At 42.3% G+C, this 22026-nt stretch overlaps 1 protein-coding gene across 4 annotated transcripts in view; it reads right to left on the bottom strand.

Moving 5' to 3' along the window:
- helz (helicase with zinc finger) overlaps positions 1–22026 on the bottom strand; it is a 186608-nt gene that overhangs the window by 134235 nt on the left and 30347 nt on the right. For all 4 annotated transcript variants that reach the window (XM_084319194.1, XM_084319193.1, XM_084319192.1 and 1 more), the window contains exons 2-4: positions 8404–8646; positions 4081–4117; positions 2046–2170 (exon numbers count right to left, since the gene is read on the bottom strand). In XM_084319194.1, coding sequence (XP_084175320.1) covers positions 2046–2170; positions 4081–4117; positions 8404–8628 — 387 coding nt within the window. In that variant the 5' untranslated portion in view covers positions 8629–8646. The remainder of the gene's footprint in view (positions 1–2045; positions 2171–4080; positions 4118–8403; positions 8647–22026) is intronic.

The raw sequence follows: 22026 nt of genomic DNA on the forward strand, positions 1-22026 counted from the left end.
ATTTGGATTATCTAGGTGATGGATGTAATAATTGAAGCATACAACAAAATAATCCCAAAATAATATCAAGGGCTGCAGAATAGTAGAGGTAACAAATGCCCTATATATATATTTCATGTGTGAGAGAGAATTTGGAAAAATGTAATACATTTTTTAAGCAAACCGCTATTTGTGAATAAACAATGCTGGATATTGTGTGGACACATGCACTATGCACACTAAACATTCTCATATATTTTAGACGTTTAAAAACATCAGTGTTCTGGGACATGATAGGAAATTCCCAAATGTGACTTGTGTCTGAGTAACATCAGATGTGATGCTAAATGTGACTTGTGTCTGAGTAACATCAGATGTGATGCTACATGTGACTTGTGTCTGAGTAACATCAGATGTGATGCTACATGTGACTTGTCTCTGAGTAACATCAGATGTGATGCTACATGTGACTTGTGTCTGAGTAACATCAGATGTGATGCTAAATGTGACTTGTCTCTGAGTAACATCAGATGTGATGCTAAATGTGACTTGTCTCTGAGTAACATCAGATGTGATGCTAAATGTGACTTGTGTCTGAGTAACATCAGATGTGATGCTAAATGTGACTTGTCTCTGAGTAACATCAGATGTGATGCTAAATGTGACTTGTGTCTGAGTAACATCAGATGTGATGCTACATGTGACTTGTCTCTGAGTAACATCAGATGTGATGCTAAATGTGACTTGTCTCTGAGTAACATCAGATGTGATGCTAAATGTGACTTGTGTCTGAGTAACATCAGATGTGATGCTAAATGTGACTCGTCTCTGAGTAACATCAGATGTGATGCTAAATGTGACTCGTGTCTGAGTAACATCAGAACATGTGATGCTACATGTGACTTCAATAAGCAGTGGAAATTCTGCTTATTGCTAGTAAGAAACGATATCTCCAAGGAGCTGGTACAAATCCACTCCCCTGGACACAAGCAATAGATGCACATTTTAGGGGAAATATTTGACATTTATTCTCAGAAGGACCTATTTTACAGAAACTGGGACACATGGATTACCTATACCACAAACAAAGAGGATGATAATATATAAGGATGATATATATTAGAGAGGATGTTGGAGGATGTTGGAGGATGTTGTGTGGTGTGTGTATAGTATCTCACCAGTGGCTCTCCATACAGGCTCTTAGAGAGGATGGAGGATGGTGTGTGTGTAGTATCTCACCAGTGGCTCTCCATACAGGCTCTTAGAGAGGATGGAGGATGGTATGTGTGTAGTATCTCACCAGTGGCTCTCCATACAGGCTCTTAGAGAGGATGGAGGATGGTGTGTGTGTAGTATCTCACCAGTGGCTCTCCATACAGGCTCTTGGAGAGGATGGAGGATGATGTGTGTGTAGTATCTCACCAGTGGCTCTCCATACAGGCTCTTAGAGAGGATGGAGGATGGTGTGTGTGTATAGTATCTCACCAGTGGCTCTCCATACAGGCTCTTGGAGAGGATGGAGGATGATGTGTGTGTAGTATCTCACCAGTGGCTCTCCATACAGGCTCTTAGAGAGGATGGAGGATGGTGTGTGTGTAGTATCTCACCAGTGGCTCTCCATACAGGCTCTTGGAGAGGATGGAGGATGGTGTTGTGTGGTGTGTGTGTAGTATCTCACCAGTGGCTCTCCATACAGGCTCTTGGAGAGGATGGAGGATGGTGTTGTGTGGTGTGTGTGTAGTATCTCACCAGTGGCTCTCCATACAGGCTCTTGGAGAGGATGATGTGTGTGTGTAGTATCTCACCAGTGGCTCTCCATACAGGCTCTTAGAGAGGATGGAGGATGATGTTGTGTGGTGTGTGTGTAGTATCTCACCAGTGGCTCTCCATACAGGCTCTTGGAGAGGATGATGTGTGTGTGTAGTATCTCACCAGTGGCTCTCCATACAGGCTCTTAGAGAGGATGGAGGATGATGTGTGTGTATAGTATCTCACCAGTGGCTCTCCATACAGGCTCTTAGAGAGGATGGAGGATGATGTTGTGTGGTGTGTGTATAGTATCTCACCAGTGGCTCTCCATACAGGCTCTTAGAGAGGATGGAGGCCACCTCCCGGAGGCTCCCGTCCTGCAGCATGGAGCGCAGGCCGGCCTGCAGAGCGCCATCCCCCCTGGACAGCTCCTCCCCCAGGACTGGTGGAGAGAGAGAGTGGAGTTAGTTTGTTTCTCTTTTAGAATATGCAGCCAGTTGTTACCCTACATACTAGGGGTGTGACGGTACACAAAGACCACGGTTTTGAAGTCAAGGTTCGGTACGAGTTTTCGGTACAGTGGGGGAAAGTTTGGCTTTCCATGTTCCACTCAGGGGTGATGTAGTGTGCAGTAACTACTTGTAGGGCTGTCAACGAATATTCTATATTGAAATTAATAATCGACTTGTAATAATAATTATTATATTAGATTGTGAAAAAAACAGCCCCCGGTGGGCGGTCGTTAGTGGTTAACATACCGTTGTATTCGTGCGGTACACTACACAGCCGTACGGTACGGTACGGTACACACTGATACGTGTCCCTTTACACCCCTACTACACATCTATTATTAGAGAGATGACAGGGGATGTATTGATGTACCAGGGTTAGGTGAAATTAAAAACTAATCAGAATATAAACACCAAAAACCATTGCCATGTTGTCATACCAAATCTATTAAGAGATCATTTAATGTGTCCAAAGGGTTGCTGGTTCAAATCCCCCGGACCTGCAGGCAGAACAGCCTCAGGAGACATGAACTCTGACCCCAGCTGACCCTCCATCTCACTGTGAACTCTGACCCCAGCTGACTCTCCATCTCACTGACATGAACTCTGACCCCAGCTGACCCTCCATCTCACTGACATGAACTCTGACCCCAGCTGACCCTCCATCTCACTGTGAACTCTGACCCCAGCTGACCCTCCATCTCACTGACCTCTGACCCCAGCTGACCCTCCATCTCACTGTGAACTCTGACCCCAGCTGACCCTCCATCTCACTGAACTCTGACCCCAGCTGACCCTCCATCTCACTGACATGACCTCTGACCCCAGCTGACCCTCCATCTCACTGTGAACTCTGACCCCAGCTGACCCTCCATCTCACTGACCTGACCCCAGCTGACCCTCCATCTCACTGTGAACTCTGACCCCAGCTGACCCTCCATCTCACTGAACTCTGACCCCAGCTGACCCTCCATCTCACTGTGAACTCTGACCCCAGCTGACCCTCCATCTCACTGTGAACTCTGACCCCAGCTGACCCTCCATCTCACTGAACTCTGACCCCAGCTGACCCTCCATCTCACTGTGAACTCTGACCCCAGCTGACCCTCCATCTCACTGTGAACTCTGACCCCAGCTGACCCTCCATCTCACTGTGAACTCTGACCCCAGCTGACCCTCCATCTCACTGACATGACCTCTGACCCCAGCTGACCCTCCATCTCACTGTGAACTCTGACCCCAGCTGACCCTCCATCTCACTGACCTCTGACCCCAGCTGACCCTCCATCTCACTGTGAACTCTGACCCCAGCTGACCCTCCATCTCACTGTGAACTCTGACCCCAGCTGACCCTCCATCTCACTGTGAACTCTGACCCCAGCTGACCCTCCATCTCACTGTGAACTCTGACCCCAGCTGACCCTCCATCTCACTGTGACCTCTGACCCCAGCTGACCCTCCATCTCACTGTGAACTCTGACCCCAGCTGACCCTCCATCTCACTGTGAACTCTGACCCCAGCTGACCCTCCATCTCACTGTGAACTCTGACCCCAGCTGACCCTCCATCTCACTGTGTTTTACTTTGCAGTTGAAAAAAGGTAATAAATTAAATTTGATCAAAAGATAAAAAAAAATAAAAAAAAATCCACAATACTCAGCGTATCGCAATATATTTAGTATGGCGATACTATGGTATGGTGAGGCGACTCCCACCCCGAGCAACAACCCTACTTGGGTGTGGTGCAGGCAGGCAGGGAAGGGGAGAGATAGGTCCCAACAGAACGCTGCTAGTCCACCAGTCACTGGCAGAAGGTGTTCCATGGAACCCCCCACTCACTCACCCTGTTTGCAGTCTTCATCTGCTTGGTCGTAGTTTTTCTATGGGAGAGATTGTAGAAAAACACAAACACACTAGTCAGAGCAGGGAAAATGTCTTGCCATAACAAAGAGGGAATTGTTACTTTAAAAAAGGTATTCCAAGCCTTAGATAAATGCCAAGAATGGATATCTTTGGCTCCTCCGCCGCGTCCCTTGCAATATAATTATAGTACTTAAGCAGGCTCCATAATCTTAGGGCTTAAGTGACGGTGTAATTGTAGTGCTGGGAGGAAGATAGTGTAGCTGTACGTTTGAGGGAGACGGGGGGGTGGCTGGTGGGCTGTCGGTTCTCATTTCTGGCTTCTTCTTATGCAAATTGGACTGTGATTAGATTATAAATGCGACTGTTACGTTATTTCAGTAGAGCAGTCTGACATAAAGTCAAATTGTTTTCCATTTGTTGCCTCATGTGAAGGCTTAGAAGAAATTGTGGCTGGTTATAATAATAATTTCAACTAATAAGTTACAAAATAACATAATAGTACTTTTAATATAGATATCAGGTTGATACCAGGTTAAAACATGGCACCTGTGTCGCATAATTGACTCAATCTCAAGAACTGCCTTCTTTTCACGATCCTCTAATCACATCTGTTGCTTCCATTTGATGAACTTTTGCTCAAATTTGATACCCTGTGCCATGTGTAACAGGTCAGAAATCAAAGCAATGTGTATTTGATTCTTCAACCTTTTTTCCTACATAAAAGCATATTAGATATCTCTAATGGAGATGGATAAATGGATTATGTCGCCACTATTTTTCTCCAATTACCCAACAATGGTCAAGGTCTATTCAGGTCAGTGAAAGCAATGGCCAGTATCAGCGCCCATATCAGGATCCACTCAACAGGTAGCGATCTCAAAATGTGATTAGATTCAAATGTATTGTCATTATACAGCACAAGTACAATACACCATCCAACAAGAGTGGATAAATAAATAAATTCTCCAGAAAAAAATAAATGCATAAATTAATGAAAATAATTAAAATAAACGTGTGTAACCGAGATTTGAACCCGGGACCATAGGATCCACAGGCAGCCGCACTAACCAGTTGAGCTAAAGGGTCCGACGTTGACTGCAACCGACTAATCCATAGTTTACACTAGGGCTGAACGATTAATAGATTTTAAATCGAAATCGCGATTTGGAATGATGCAATTAACAAAATAGTAAAAAAAAAAAAAAAAATCGCAATGTTTTTTTCTTTTTTTCTTTATTTAACCAGGAAGTCCCATTGAGATACAAGATCGGTTTGGGAGAGGGAGGTAAGGGGTTTTAGATTGTGTGTTGTGAAGTTTAGACTTCAGAAAGGGAGAGTAAAGTACAGAAAAAAAGGTACCGTTGGGTACCGGTATCGATTCCCAGGTAAAAAGAAACATGTTCAGGCTCGGTGTCCCGAAAAGACCCATCGCGTAGGCCAGGGTTAGAAATTAACATTTTTTTTCAAGGGCTTTTTTTGCCCCCCTTAATTGATTTTCGGGGGCTTTTTTTTGTATTTCGGGGGCACTGAATTTTTATGATAAACGGTAGGGGTGGGACGGTTCACAAAATGGACGGTTTGGTTCGTATCACGATTTTGGGGTCACGGTTTTCAGTTCGATATACGTTAATTTTTATTAAAAAAAATGTAACACTCAAATCTAAACATGCTTCTCATTTATTAAAAATAAAATAAAAGGTTTACAGTGTTTACAGCCTTAAATAATGTTTGGCACACAAAGACCGAACTGACTGAAAAATATAGGCTACATTTGTCAAAGTATTAACTTAGTGCAAACAAACAATATGCTCAGCCAGCACTAGACTTTCCTTTCTTTAATTAATATAAACACACAAAAACAATAATAATAATAATAATAATAATAATAATAATAATAATAATAATAATAATAATAATAATAATAATAATGACTTGGATTTATATAGCGCTCTTCATGAGACCCAGAGCGCTTCACAGAGTCCATTATTCATTCATACACAGTCATACCGGTGGTGGTAAGCTACAATTGCAGCCAGAGCTGCCCTGAGGCAGACTCACGGAAGCGTGGCAAATAATCATCGCCTACGGCCCCTCCGACCACCACCAACATTCATTCACATGCATACACATTCATACGAGGCAAGTAGGTTAAGTGTCTTGCCCAAGGACACAACGGCAGTGGGATGGACATGGGCTTGAGCGGGATTCGAACCACCAACCCTTCGATCATTGGACAACCCGCTCTACCCCTGAGCCACGCCGCCCAATTCCCTGATTGTCAGTTCTTAATGGAAAGATTCATTTTCTGCTTGAAATTATTATGTTTCGGTCTACATTTATTTAGACTAACATTATTTAAATATTGAGTGCAACTGTGGTGGATTACGTAATTCGGTGAGTTGGAACTATCTATGGGTTGGCGCCGGGTCCCCACGGACATTTTAGCGTGTGGCACCTTCAGTTCCGGTCACGTTCATAACATCAACAAGCAGCGCGAAAGCGGCAATAGTCCCGGTTGGAGTTAGTAAAACACAGTTGTATGTTAGCCTTCTTGGATGTTGAATAAACGCCTATCATTGTCTTTAAACACCCCGCCTCTCAGACTCTCATTTCCTCCTCTGCTACAGTAGCTAGTAGCTACGGTGACATTTCATTGACTGTACAGTATTTGTATTAGCTTGCGGGCTGCGTCGGGCTACCATAGTTAAAACGTGCGTTGTGTTTACAAACTGCTAACGCTATGGCAAGATGTGTGTAGGCCTATGTAATGTTAATGGCTATGTTTTTAAAGTCGTAATGAAGATTGATTTATATTGTGCGTGCCATTTTTACACAAACTGACTGCTGCTGCTGCTGCTGCCTGCAGCCAGTGCAGAACACAGGCTCCGCCAAATGATTTTTTTTATTTGCGCGTCATCTGAACCGTACGATACACAGACGCTCCATTACCGGATAAATATATATAATTAGTAAACTGTCGGGGGCATTAAGTGCCCCCCTTAACTGGTTTTCGAGGGCATTTTGTCCATTTTCAAGGGCATTATGCCCCAAGCCCCCGTTAATTTCGAACCCTGGCGTAGGCCAGATGCAAGCCGCATTTTACAATAAACCTCTGTGGTGCTGCTTAAAAAAAATTATAATCGCAATCGCAATATCAGTCAGAAAAATCGCAATTAGATTATTTCCCAAAATCGTGCAGCCCTAGTTTACACTTGTCAAGAGCAAATTGCGCAGTCGTTCAGTATTGACATTAATAAATTAGATGTCATGCTAATATGTCATGTTCTACAGTAGGACTTACTACTATGATACCCAATAAAACAAGTCATTAGAATAATAGAAGCCAACTTTGCTGTAAATGTGAATTTTAACGACCCACACCTCCCCTGAGAACGTCAGAAATCAACAAGAAATGTGGCGACTTGCTGCTTTTCTTATACAGAAGCATAATCCATCTCTCTAACAAAGAAGCCTGGATAATATCTCACTGGTATTATAATCGGTAGTGAGAAAGTGATATGGATGCTTAATCCTGTAAGACCCTCGGTTGCAAAATTACATAACTTTTAGCTATTTAAAAAAAAAAGTGGCAGGGGCGCCCCAGTGGCCGACCCGGGTTAAACTCCCGAACCCGTCGTTATTTGCCGAATGTCTTCCCCCCACTCTGTCTCCCATTCCTCCTCTGTCTCTCTCTACTGGACTGCCCAGTAGAATAAATAAAGCGATAAAACGGCAAAAAAAAAATATATATATATATATATTAAACAAAAAGAGGCTGTAAATGTTTTTTTTTGTTTTTTTAGGACTATTACATAGTCAATGGGTCTGTTGTTCAGCCTCACAATGCTATTGGCTGGTAAATGTGTTTATAGGTCCCACATTCTGGCCTCTGAAGTTGATCATGTACATTTAATTTGGGCCTTACATGGTTAATATGTTGTGATCATACATGTATTAGGGATGGGCGTGAGTAATCGTAGCTATGAGAAAAAAAATATATATATATCGAAATTATAAATGTTTATGAAATCTTTTTAAAAAAAAGTTTTTTTTACATATACCTTTTCACATGTATGTGTAAAATTATAACCGTTTGTTGGTTTCCTTAAACATATATACGTGAATGAACAAAAATAAGTAAATTTTTTTTTTTAAATGTAAAAAAGAAAAGGGTTACATTTTTTTTTCTTTTTTAGTAATGGAGTATAGCATGCGATCAATGGATCTGGATCCTCTTTAAGATGCCCGTCCCTAACACGTATAGCCACAGTAAACACAACAGGACACGCCCCTCTGGCCTCACCAGCTGCAGCAGGGCAGCGATCCTGTAGATCAAGGCGCGGCTGCGTAGGGGCGCGGCGGCGAGCGAGGGGGGGGGGCCTCCGGGCGGGCCTGTGGTGGGGGGGGGGGCGGCTGGCCCGAAGAGCTGCAGGGCGTCCGTGCTGTGGCTGACCACCGCCTCATACTCCCGCCTGACTAACGATCCACTGGCTTCTTCACATGACCTCTCACCTCTCCTGTCCGCCATGACTCAGGGACAGAATGTCTAAGGGGAGAGGGGGGGGGGGGGGAAGAGAGAGAGAGAGAGAGAGAGAGAGAGAGAGAGAGAGAGAGAGAGAAGTTAATAAGAGAAGTAGAGGAGGAGATGAAAAGTAAAAGGGATGAGAGAAGGAGAGCAGAGGGAAGTGGCAAAGAGATACAATGGGGAACAGACGGAGCGAGAGTGAAAGAAGAGCGAACCGGGTGGGAGTTTAGGAAGGAGGGAGCGAGCAGCTGAAGTGATCAGAAACAAAGAGTGAGTGAGTGAGTGAGTGAGTGAGTGAGTGAGTGAGTGAGTGAGTGAGTGAGTGAGTGAGTGAGTGAGAGAGAGAGCATGAATATCTAGGAATGAAATGCACTTTTGTAAACCACTAGGGAGGAGGGGTTGGCAGTAAAGGTCATTCTCATGAAATCAATGATTTACCATTTATTCAAGTAAACAAAACATAATATTAAAGATAAAAATGTGCTCTTTCTTGTACAATGAGTTGTTTACTCATAACAATTAATTATTTTAATATTTTAGTACATTTTGTGCTTAAATTCTCATTAGCGCAATGCGTCCACATTGATTTCTATGGACAATTGACTTAATTTTATATTTAATAAATTCAAAATGGTTCTCTAAAACTTTATTAATATTGTTTATTTATTTGTGTCATCAAGGAAATTCTGATGAATTATACAATTAAATTTACAAATTAATGATTTTTTTGTGGAAAACAATGTCCATGGATGCAGTTCTCATTCTCTGCAACAGTTTTCACCTTCCTGTTAACACTTTGGGTGCCGGGAAACGCTTTACAGCGTCATTCCCGGCCATGCTCAAGTTGCCGAAGGACGCTTTACAGCGTCTTTAATATCAATATTTCAAAAATCTGTGATCGGATTCATATTTCCCCTCCGCTGGCCTGAGATCCACCAGGAGGACCCACTGAGCTCTCTGGCGGTTCAGGAGCGCCATCTGGTGGCCGATCGGCGCAATCGCCAAACAGGAAGTGCTGTGGAGGTTGTGCTGGTCGGCCATATTACTTCCAGGCACTCGGTTTGGCTGCCGGCACTCTGGCTCGTCACAATATATAGCGATCCATTGACAATAACTCGATAAACAACATGATTTGGACGTATATAGTATTATACAAGCTGGAAATGGTTCATCAGGATAAACATCCCATAATCGAAAACGGTCTACACCACGCTGATCGTCCAACGGCGCGAGGAAGATCCGGTAAGATTCAGCGTTATTTTTGAACGTTTTCCATATAAACTGTTATGATGAACATATGACCCACACTAGATGAATGATATAACGCTGCCCACGGAATTATAAACGATCCCCCGCCCATCCGGTCATCATCAGATCATACGTAGATCATTCTAGAAGTACGTCCAATTGAAATTTTTTATATCGCCCCGATTGCCATCAAACTGTATTTCATCATCAATATAATGCATTTGGGGCTATAGATCACGTTCTGGAGAAGGCTGCAGAAAGAGATGAAAACATACTTATACATTAGACCATACTTTACTATGAATATGTGAATGAAAAAGTTTAACGTTGCTACACAATGAACAATACATATAGGCAGTGGTGCAGTCGTGGTCACACGCGGTTACACGCCGTGTTACTAGATGATCACTGAGGCAGAAGTACGCGCGCACAAAGATGCGCTCTATCCATTCGTTGTGCACTAAGTACCCGGCCAGTGGCCACTAGGGATGGGTACCTTTCACATTTGAACCGATACCGGTACCTGTGAATCGATACCGGTACCCAACGGTACCTTTTTTCGGTACTTTAGTCTCAAGAAATTTAATTTACCTACCTCAGTAAAAAAGAAAAAATCCAAACTTCAAATAACTACAATTTCGACAGTTTTCGGCTTGTCATTGCTCCGACTGCTTTGTTGTAGAATCAAGTCAAATCCTAGGTAAGCATATATTGTGCGTGTGAACGTTGACATAAAAAAAAAAAAAAAAAAAAAATCGGTTTCTCACTTGATTCGATACTGGGTAGTACCAACGTGTTTCGGTTCGGTACCTCAAAAGTACCGAATTCGGTACCCATCCCTAGTGGCCACCCATAACAAAAGCGTGTCTTCAACCACGCCCCCGCCCGCAAATACAAACCGATATAAACAGATCATTTGACAACAGTATCATGTTCCTACCTGCAACGCAACCTGAACCAACGGCCACCGCCGCTCCCCAAGAGAAGAAAGTTGCAGCTTCAGAATCAGCTTATCCAAAGCAAACTTAGTTTCGCTATACCTGCACAACCTCCAACGCCCGGGTACAGTACAGTACAGCTCATTATACAACGGCATGCAAATTTCTCTATTCTGATTGGCTGAAACAGTCCATTTACACGTATGTATCCTTCATAATCCACGCTCCTGGTCCCAGGACCCGCCCACCACCGAATCACATCACTCCGCCGGATCACTCCGTCGGAAAAAACAAGATGGCGGACAATAATCTTTAACAAATGGATATGTTGATAGCGTCATAACGACTAAATATAAAGCGATTCTGTCAAGGGGAACGTGTTAGCCCTTTAAACAATGTTGGATGATGTAATTGATGGGTCTTGAGGCAATCTAGAACAAAAGAAAAATCGCGGTTTGATTGATAGATTAATTGATTGATTTAAATTTCTACTTCCTTCTTGCTACTGACTGCAGCGTTCTCTCTCACTGTCCGACGCGTCACGCTGGCGTACCCACAAACACACACACACACATACACACACACACACACACACACACACACACACACACACACACACACACACATACACACACACACGCACACACACACTGTGACACACACACACACACACACACACGCACACACACACACACACACACTCCTGTCTGCAACAGCGGGAGAGTCAGACTGAGAGAGAAGCAGCGCTGTTTTAAGTGAGCATGGTCTATTGAATTGATTGATTGGTTGATTGCTAATTTTATTACTGTACCCCTGGTTTCCAACTGGTTAAGTTTAGGCTAAAAGAAATAAATAAAAAAAATAGGGCGAAGAAAACGTTTTTTTCCTATGCATTCCCTTAACAATTGTGTGTATTGAGCCGTACTGTATTGTACCCATTCTGCATCTGGTAATAAAATTTTCAATCAATCATTCCAATAATACACAGTTGGATGTGTTAGTTGGTTGGATGCACTTCAAGCTGCTTCCACATGAGGCAACTTCTCTCAATCATTCCAATAATACACAGTTGGATGTGTTAGTTTGGTTGGATGCACTTCAAGCTGCTTCCACATGGAGTTGTGGGAACTACTTTTTCTGGCGGATGGTTTTTTCAATAAATCTTCGATTAATGTGTGTTTATTGTATAGAAATAAGGTTGGATGAATCTGGCAGTTGTATAAAAGCTTTACACCACGTGCAGTCGTGATTTGTGACCAATAAACCATGCCTAGGGGGGTCTAACGACCCTCGGCTGCGCCTCGGGCCTAACAACCACCCCTAGGCATGGTTTATTGGTCACAAACCACTCCTGCGTGTGATGTAATGCTTAAATACATGCATACAATTGTTAAGGGGATGCAGACCAAGACTTTCGTCTTGTTTACATCAGGGTCCCCCATTTTCAATTCATCATAACATACACCAGATAGACAGTCTTGCTCTCTTAATATGCTGGTTAAATCGGCTGTCTTTAACCTGAATTAGCAAACAAGATACAAAGCATTCAGTTGACTAATTGTATATGTTCTAATGTTCTCTGTTCTAATGTTCCTGCTACCTTTTTCAGCTTCGCTATTTCAAAAAAAAAAAAAAAAAAAAAAAAATCTGTTTTGCGCGCGTGCGTGGCGTGTTACCAGTTCCCATATTACGACTGCACCACTGCATATAGGACTTTGAATGGGCCCTAATAATGGCAATGTAGCAATAGAATTTAAAAAGTTATAGCCATGCAAAGAAGGGGTACTTCTCCATAGACAAATAGAGCTGGCAATCTATGGTATATCATGAATTTAACCCATGGCACCCAAAGTGTTAAGACTACAGTATTTTTTAAATAAAGTTGTATTGTCCCATGATGCATCACGAATAAGACAAGCTAGAAGATGGCTACAAGGTAAGTGAAGTCACCTCAATGGTTAACACTTAAAAGTTCTAACTTCCCGCTTCAGCGCTTGTACACGACAAAATTGATTCTCATTACTGAAACATGAAGTATTACTTGTTTGAAAAAAGTTTTGATCATCAATATTTGATCAATACAAAGGTTAATACATTCCTAACATGTACCATGACATTTTTTTGCCAATGTCATCATGGCTTCTCCATTGTTAGCTAAAAATGCTAACTCCTCTCATCCTCCGCAACACACTTCTCATATACCGCAACATTTTAATGGGTGTTTCGGTAATGAGAACTTCTCTTTCGGCAATGAGAATTTGGTAACACATCACATAACTTTGTCATTAAATAGTAATAGTTGGTAACACTTCAACATTAAGTGTTCATAAGGTTGTAATTACATAGTAATAATAAAATGTGTATCATCAAAAGTTCATTTTGATGTAATTTACTAACTTTCCTGTTTCATTGCAGACAGTCAGCCACTGAGAAAAAGAAAGAGTTAGCAAAGGCTAGGCTAGCAAAATTCAGAGAAAAGGTTTTCAACAACCCTGACCTGCTGGACGAGTACAGAAGGAAGGAGAGAGAGGGGTTAGGGGGGTTGGAAATGGTACAGTGATTAGCAAAAATTAGAGATGTTCCGATACCATTTTTCCCTTTCCGATCCGATTCCGATACCTAAGCTTTGGGTATCGGCCGATACCGATATTTATCCGATACCAGTGCATTAAAAAAAAAATTAAAAAAAATTATATAAATTATACTTTTTTTTTTTTTTTTTTTAGATACTGTTATACTGTTTTTTAGTAATAACTAGAACGTATGGTATTTATTCAACAACAGGTGATTGTATAGATTTGTATTAGTATCATTAATCAATGAGTATGGGCTGCAGCACTGCAGATATACCCTACTCCAATGATCCACACGGACATTAAACGGTGTTGCACTCGCTACTCAGTGGCTCTGCAGATATACCCTATTCAGTCTGTAAACTAGTGGCAGATAGAACGTTCATGTTGTGGTTTTTGATGCAAAATAAATATTCAACATTCTCTTTTGAAACTCCGCCTCAGACTCTTATCCTTTGGCACTTGCTGTACTTTGCTTGCAGGTCTGCAGCCATTATTGCTGGATTATGTGAATAGCACCAACTTTAGACACGGTAACGTTATCAAGCTAAGCTAACTGACCTAGCTCGCCTTCCCGCATCGACATTAAGATAACGTTAGTAATAGTCAGCTAACGCTAGTCCGTAGCTACTTAACTTAAATACAATTCACCGTGGGTGCATTATTGTTGATAGACGGTCACGCACAGTGTTAGGTCCTGGAGAAAGGACAGGCGATCATCTGATTTGATGTAACGTTAAAAGCGGATGTTGTTCCAACTAGCTATCTTTCCAGCTAATGCTATCATAACACCAGCCAAACACATCCCGATTCCCGTCCGAGCTCCCCGTCACACCGCACTGTCGGGGACAATGGAATTTAAGAAAGTGTATCTGCTGTTAAAATGACACAGCATCACACTTTAAAACATGTTCATTTTATAATCCTCACTCTCCGCAGGACTCGGCAGGAGATAAATTACATCATGGGATCGGAGGCTAGAATTTACGTGTACTCGCCGATACCGATACTAGCATTTTAGGCAGTATCGGCGGCATTTCCGATACTAGTATTGGTATCGGAACAACTCTAGCAAAAATGCTAGTTTATAGAAAGCCTCATACAAGCCATTTAGTTGATAGGATGTCCAGCTTTCTGGCCCTTACTAGAGGATGTGTACCAGAGCATGTGAGCGGAGCGGAGCTCTAGAAAAATCCGCTCTTCGCTCTAGACGTCTGGTTCCGCTCCCATTCGCTCATGTTGGCCCGTATTGTAATTGTACCCATTCTGCAATGTTAAATAACGTTGTTTATCCATTCAACTAGCTCTACTAAGCGATGGTAGCTAGCCTAGCCACAATGCTATGGTCGCTGCCATTCACGTTAGCATGTAAGCTAACATCAACAACAATGGCGGAATATACTTTGGTCTAGCAGGATGCGAGTGACGGTTCACCCTTCTCATTTGTTGAAAATGGCCTTCATGTTTGTACATCGCCACCTGTTGCTTTGGCATTGTACTACATGTATATTACATCAGTGTTAAACCACTGTGAGCGGATTGGAGCGGAGGATAACTCTCGCTCCGGACGTCGCGCCGACCCATTTTAAAACCCACTCCGTCGTCGCTCACGTCAAAACCGCCCGCTCCACGCGCCGCGCCGCTCACATGCCCTGATGTGTACACACTCGCACTTTGTAAGCCATTCAGTCCCTACTGTAGGGGACACACACACACACACAGAACTCTACTGTAGGACACATATGCACACACACTAGTGTAGGGCCTGTCCATATACGTTTTTCCTAATTTTATGGTATGATTCCTTTCCATTTCTAGATATCAAAAACGAAAGGAAAATGGTAAGATCAAGAAAATGGAAGATCTTACCTCCAAACAATATGAAAGGAAACAAAAACAATGGAGAGAAAATTCGAACAGGCATTATGCTAAAAAGAAAACACTGAATGCCATCTTGGATTTGACCCCTCCCTCCATCAATGAGCCAGATGCCGCACAGGTACCGGAGCAAGATGGAGGCCTACCGGTACCACCAAGCCCCCCAAAACTGCCATCAAACTGCCCAACACCAGAGCAGACGTCCACCCCCAAAGCAAGAAGAAAAAGGAGGATGCAGGATGTCCAGGTAATACCAAGCCCTCCCGAGCCACATTTGAACTGCCCAACACCAGAGCAGACGTCCACCCCCAAAGCAGGAAGAAAAAGGAGGATGCAGGATGTCCAGGTAGTACCAAGCCCTCCCGAGCCACCTTTGAACTGCCCAACACCAGAGCAGACCTCCACCCGCAAAGCAGGAAGAAAAAGGAAGGCAACCATAACCTCACTGAGGTCAAAACTGAGGGCGACAAAAGATCAACTGGAAATCCAGTCCCGAAAATACTCTAACCTAACTAGGGCTGCAACGATTAGTCGACATAATCGACGACGTCGATTATAAAAAATCGTCGACGAGGAATTGTTGCGTCGATTAGTCATTAAAATAAAAAAATTGAAATTATAATTTAGAAAAAAAATGTGCACTACCTATCTTTGTGAAAGTGGCTTCTCAGCTCTGGTCCAGCCAGCTGAAGACTTCTTAGCTTGTGTACCCCTGGTCCCTTTTTCTACTTTTTTGAAATATTTTGAGTGTGTGTGTGAGCACAGCGGTGTCTGTGTTTATTATTATTTCATGAAATTGGGTAAATATCTTAATTTTACATATATGTTCATTGTGTGAAAAGCTTATAATATGAAACACTCTAAAACAATAGTTATAGTGTTTAGTGCCTTCTTTACCCCTGGTCCCTTTTTCTACTCCCATCCACTTCCATGTTAATAAAACCGCAAGTCTAATTATAATTTTTTTTTTTATCTCTAATCTCTAATTTTCACATCATATATCGATAAATAAACAGAATAATTACACCAGGCATTCAAAATACATACAATACATACCTTTTAGTAATAGATTAGTACTAACCGGTGCTTACTAACGCTTACTAACGGCTATTTCTGACCGAAATAGTCAACCTTTCTTTTTTATAATGGCAGATTCTTATTCACAGGAATTTTGTCCCGTTTTGATATGCTGTAAAGTAGTGGAAAAAAATAATAGATATATGGTGAATATGGCGGTTTATCAGTTTTTTTTCAATAAAAACTGACGTGGTATCAAACAAACACTAATTTAAGTGGTTAAAATTCGAAAATATGTGTAATTTTTTACAGATATCTTGAGAATAGGCTATGAATGTTAAACATGGGTAAAAAAATTTTTTAAATAGTAAACAGTTAAAATTATATGGCTTTAAACATGATGTATCATTTCATCTCTTAAGCCCAGTGAGCTCCACCATTGCTAGGGATGCACAAGGGTTAACATAACAGACCGACAGTAAGTTTGGGGGAACTAATGGGATAACTGGGGATGTTGTTTGGTCCTGACAAGAGTCTCAAAGCAACTCTGAGGTCATGCTCAATGTCCAATCTGTTCCTCTGCTCTGTCTTCAGCTGGACCAGCGCTGAGAAGCCACTTTCACAAAGATAGGTAGTGCAAAAAAAATACAAAAAATGTATATAATTGTTTTTCGATTAGTCGACTAATCGAAAAAATAATCAACAGATTAGTCGACTACTAAAATTGTCATTAGTTGCAGCCCTAAACCTAACAAAGCAGCTTAGAAGGCTACAAGAAAAAACAAAAAAGGACCAGCGCCTTTGATAGGCACCATTGAGAAGAGAGCCACCCACCGGAGAGAGCCCAAGACCCTGCCCAACAACAGCCAGAGACCATTGATGGGACATGTTGTGACTTGAGTCGTTTCTTGCACCAGGATGACAACTCAACCGTCACCAATGGCAAAACAGGGGAAGTCCGCAAGAAAGGACAAGTGTTCAGGAAGAGGGCACTGACTGACACTATGGAGAGACTACATGTTAAATTTTTCAGTCAGCATCCTCGCTACAAACTCTCAAGGGCTCAGTTCTGCAGACTGAAGCCCTTTTGGACCGTGAGACCCAACGTTTCCCAAAGAGAAACCTGTGCCTGCAAAATCCACGAGAATTTCCAATTCAAAATCAAGAAGCTTCACCAGCTTGGGATTGTTGCCACACCATCCACAACTGAAATAGTTGAGTCCTGTGTCTGCAGCTCAAGTGATATGGAATGCATGTACAGAAGGTGCATTCAATGCCAAGGCAAAACCTTCCCTACAACTATTGATCCATCAACCAAGGGAAACATAATTTCCTGGGACCAGTGGGTTACCCGGACAGGTAAAATCACAAAAAGGGAAAAGATGGTGCACTGGAGGAGACGAATGTCAAAAACACAGCACTGGAGAAGACACACACATCTATCGACAAACTTGTTGACCTCACTCAGGACCATGTAAATAAACTGGCCATTCATGTGTATAACATCCAGCACCAGTTCCAGAGGCTGAAGTCACTCAAGGAGAGCCTTACTGAGAAAGAGGTGGCCGTCCACATTGATTACAGTGAGGTGACCACCCACTATTTTTGGAAAGTTTCACCGCACCGTTTGGCTACAAATAGACTTTAAACTAAATGAATGGCAGAACATTCTAGAACATTTGTGATGTCACAGTATGATGTCATAATAGAGCATTCTAGAACATTTGTGATGTCACAGTATGATGTCATAATAGACATTCTAGAACATTTGTGATGTCATAATAGACATTCTAGAACATTTGTGATGTTACAGTATGATGTCATAATAGACATTCTAGAACATTTGTGATGTCACAGTATAATGTCATACTAGAACATTCTAGAACATTCGTGATGTCACCGTATGATAATAGACCATTCTAGAACATGTGATGTCACAGTATGATGTCATAATACATTCTAGAAAATGTGTGATGTCACAGTATGTCATAATAGTACATTTGTGATGACACAGTATGATGTCATAATAGAACATTCTAGAACATTTGTGATGTCACAGTATGATGTCATAATAGACATTCTAGAACATTTGTGATGTCACAGTATGATGTCATAATAGAACATTAAATTGTGGACACTCACCTTAGGCATCTTGTTTGAGAAATGCAGGCTTCAGTCTATGTCAGTCCTGATGATGACTGTATTGTGACCTGTATCCCTACTATGTCTATGTGCTTTTGTTGTGTTTTTATTCTAATGTTATTTATCTTGATTTTATTGTTTTTATTGCTAACCCTTTTTTACACAGGATTCTTCTGGCAGGGGGACTGCCAATGGAAATTAGTATTTTGGCTAAAATTGGTTGCATTTACATTTGTAAAATGTTTTATTAATGTACACTGTCCCCCTTGAACAAATAAAGTAAACCTAACCTAACTTTATTCTTCTTCAGAATGAAATCTTCTGAGATAATTGTTAGAATTGTTCTATATATATAGAACACAAATGTTCTAGAATGTTCTATTATGACATCATAATCAGTAGGGATATCCTCTTTAATTGGTCTATGTTGACTACGCCCCCATGGTGTGGCTCCTCCCCTTCAGGGGATTCATATTGATCATTAGGCCACGCCCCCTTTTTGTATCTTTTGAACCGCTTGTCGTAGAGTTGACTGAACCACACTTTTAATTAGTGTAGGTGACACTAATGTTCTAGAATGTTCTATTATGACATCACTGTGACATCACTAATGTTCTAGAATGTTCTATTGTGACATCACAAATGTTCTAGAATGTTATATTATGACATCATACTGTGACATCACAAATGTTCTAGAATGTTCTATTATGACAAGTTACTGCAACCACAAATGTTCTAGAATGTTCTGCCATTCATTTCTTATGGAGCAAAAGTTCCTGTTTAAAATCGATTTGTAGCCAAACGGTGCGGTGACACTTTCCAAAAAGTAATAGCAACTCGAGTTGGACCAAAAAAAGCTCTGGCAGGAGTTACTGGACAAAAATCTGCAGAATAAATAATAAATAAATAAATAAATATTATCTTTACAATAGTGTGGGCCCACACTAACTATAGATGTAAGTACACCAGGGAAGTGAAAGACACCCACTTTGGTGGTGGGAACCAGCAAGTGACGCTTGTGAATAGTTAGATAGTAAATTATACTGACCAAATTGACCAAATTGTTTACACTGCCTGTACTGTTTTTACTACCTATACCACCCCCCCCCCCCCCCTTCCCCCATGCTGCTATGATGCCTGAATTTCCCCAAGGGGATCAATAAAGGAATATCTTATCTTATCTTCATACTGGGGTCAAATACCTGAGTGGGGGACGTGTAGAGTCTTTTGCCTCTGTCAGCGTCCCTAAAGCATGATGCTGTTGCAACGTGGGCTCATCTTAATCCAGTGCTCAAGTCCATCCGGGAGGAACATCCAGAAGTGAAGCACATCCATTTTATTTCAGATGGACCCACCTCCCAGTACTGCAACAAGACAGTGTTCTATCCGGCCTTGACAGTGCCTTTCATGAGAGGGTTTGATTATGTCACCTGGAACTTCTCAGAGGCATCTCATGGCAAGGGTGCCCCTCATGGGGTAGGGGGTGCACTCAAGAACCTAGCAGACCGGCTTGTTGCTTATGGAACTAGCATCCCAGACACCAACACACTGCATGAGCAACTGGCAACACACTCATCTGTAAGGCTATACATGGTAACAGAGGATGAGATCATTTCGGCCCAGGATTTGATTCCTCCATCCCTGAATACAGTGCCCGGGACTATGAAGATTCACCAGGTAAGTCAATGTGACATGACGAGGTTGAACAAGTTTGATTGATTGATTCATTGATTGATTGAACACAATAGATTGCAGAATGGGTACAATACAGTACAGCTCAATACACACAATTGTTAAGGGGATGCAGACCAGAGAAAGACTTTCGTCTTGTTTACATCAGGGTCCCCCATTTTCAATTCATAATGACATTTATGACATACATGACATACAGATATACAGTACTGTTAAAATTGTGACACACGATATGCAAATATACAGTACTGTTAAACAAAGATCCTAACAGAAAATATATACATACGAGGGGGAGGAGACTGTACATTGGGAGGTGGTGGGTGGGGGGAGGGCTGTGGGATGGGATGGGAGGGTTTGGACATTTACGGGGGCCAGTTTCAAATTGCAGCCTCCTGTAGGTGCTCTTTGAGAGCGGTTTTGAAGGTGGGTAGGGATTCAATTTTTTTTACGGCTGTGGGTAGGGCGTTCCACATTGATGTGGCATAATTGCGAAACGTGTTTAGTCCCTTGTTTGTGCCGAATCTGGGTTGAACATGATTTGTGGAGCTTCCTCTGGTGTTGTGGTCGTGGTATTCACTGACCTTTGGGAAGTATTTTGACATGTACATGGGTACAGGGACCGAAATTAGAGAGCGCCACCCGCCATTTGCGCTCAGTTTTTACGTTTGGCGCCTCCCACTGAGACGTCTGAGCGCCGTGTGGCGCTCAATCAAATAGTCATGTGAAAACCGAAAATCATGATCAAATTCTTTAGCGGAGTTCTCACTCGCTGTCTCAGCAGACATGAAGCGCGCACCGCGCACTGCTGCTGCTACCCCCTCCCCACCTGTTTCTGTATGATGCATGTAAACAGAGGCTATTGCCTCCGAGTCACCGTGACGTTAGTTAGCACTTAGCACTGCTGCTCCTACTAGTGATGCACGATATATCGGCCGCCGATATAATATCGGCCGATATGGCCGTTTTTTTTACACATCGGTATCGGTCCGATATCAAGATAGGGCCGATATTATATAAAAAAAAAAAATTATCTTTTTTTTCTTCTTTTTACATGTTTTGGCCTTAAATAGTTTCAAAATATCAGTCATTTCTGAAAATAAGTTACAAAAGTAAAAAAAATTATGCGTTTTGGAAAATAGCTCTTTATTTGATTATCATAAAAAAGTGTTTTCTATACAGAGATATCGACATCGGTAAATATCGGTATCGGCCAGAACAGCAATATTAATATCGGTTATCGGTATCGGCCACAATTTTCACATCGGTGCATCACTAGCTCCTACCCCTGTATGCCTGCATGTAAACAGAGGCTATTGCCTCACCGTGACGTTAGTCTAGTCAGTGTGGGACCTTCGTGAGATAACGTTAGCTACCGTTACAAAATGACCCAGTCAACTATTCACTTAGTTTAATACACGAGGCATTGTGTAACGTTATCCAGCCGGCTAGCTACGGATAGCTCCCGACATCAACAAATCCTCCAGCAATAGTCCAGTGCATAATACCTCCGTTGGCTAGGTAACTAGTCACTACGAAATGTCGCAGTAAACTAAATAGTTCACTGAGGCGTTGTCCCAACGCCATCCAGCAGTAGCTACAGATAGCTCTTGGCATCAATGTCCTACAACATAACAACAACAACATGCGTATTCGAGTCCCTGGTTTACATCGCATGAGTGAGGGCTGCTGACTAGGGTCCAGGTGCAGCGCCGGAGAATTCTTTTGCATGCTGAATGTAGCGTTTAGGGTCCAGCTGCACCCCCGGAGAATCCTTGCTGGAGCTGGAGGCCACTCGAGTATACACACAGACAGTGGAGCTGTTTGCAGACAGCGAGGTGGCGATGTCTCGCAGATAACACAACCCAGGGCTGTACGTTAACTTTTTTTGCACATAGCACTGGTGCTACAGAGGT

This window comes from Notolepis coatsorum (assembly GCF_963971535.1).
Source record: "Notolepis coatsorum genome assembly, chromosome: 7".
Lineage (NCBI taxonomy): Eukaryota > Metazoa > Chordata > Actinopteri > Aulopiformes > Paralepididae > Notolepis > Notolepis coatsorum.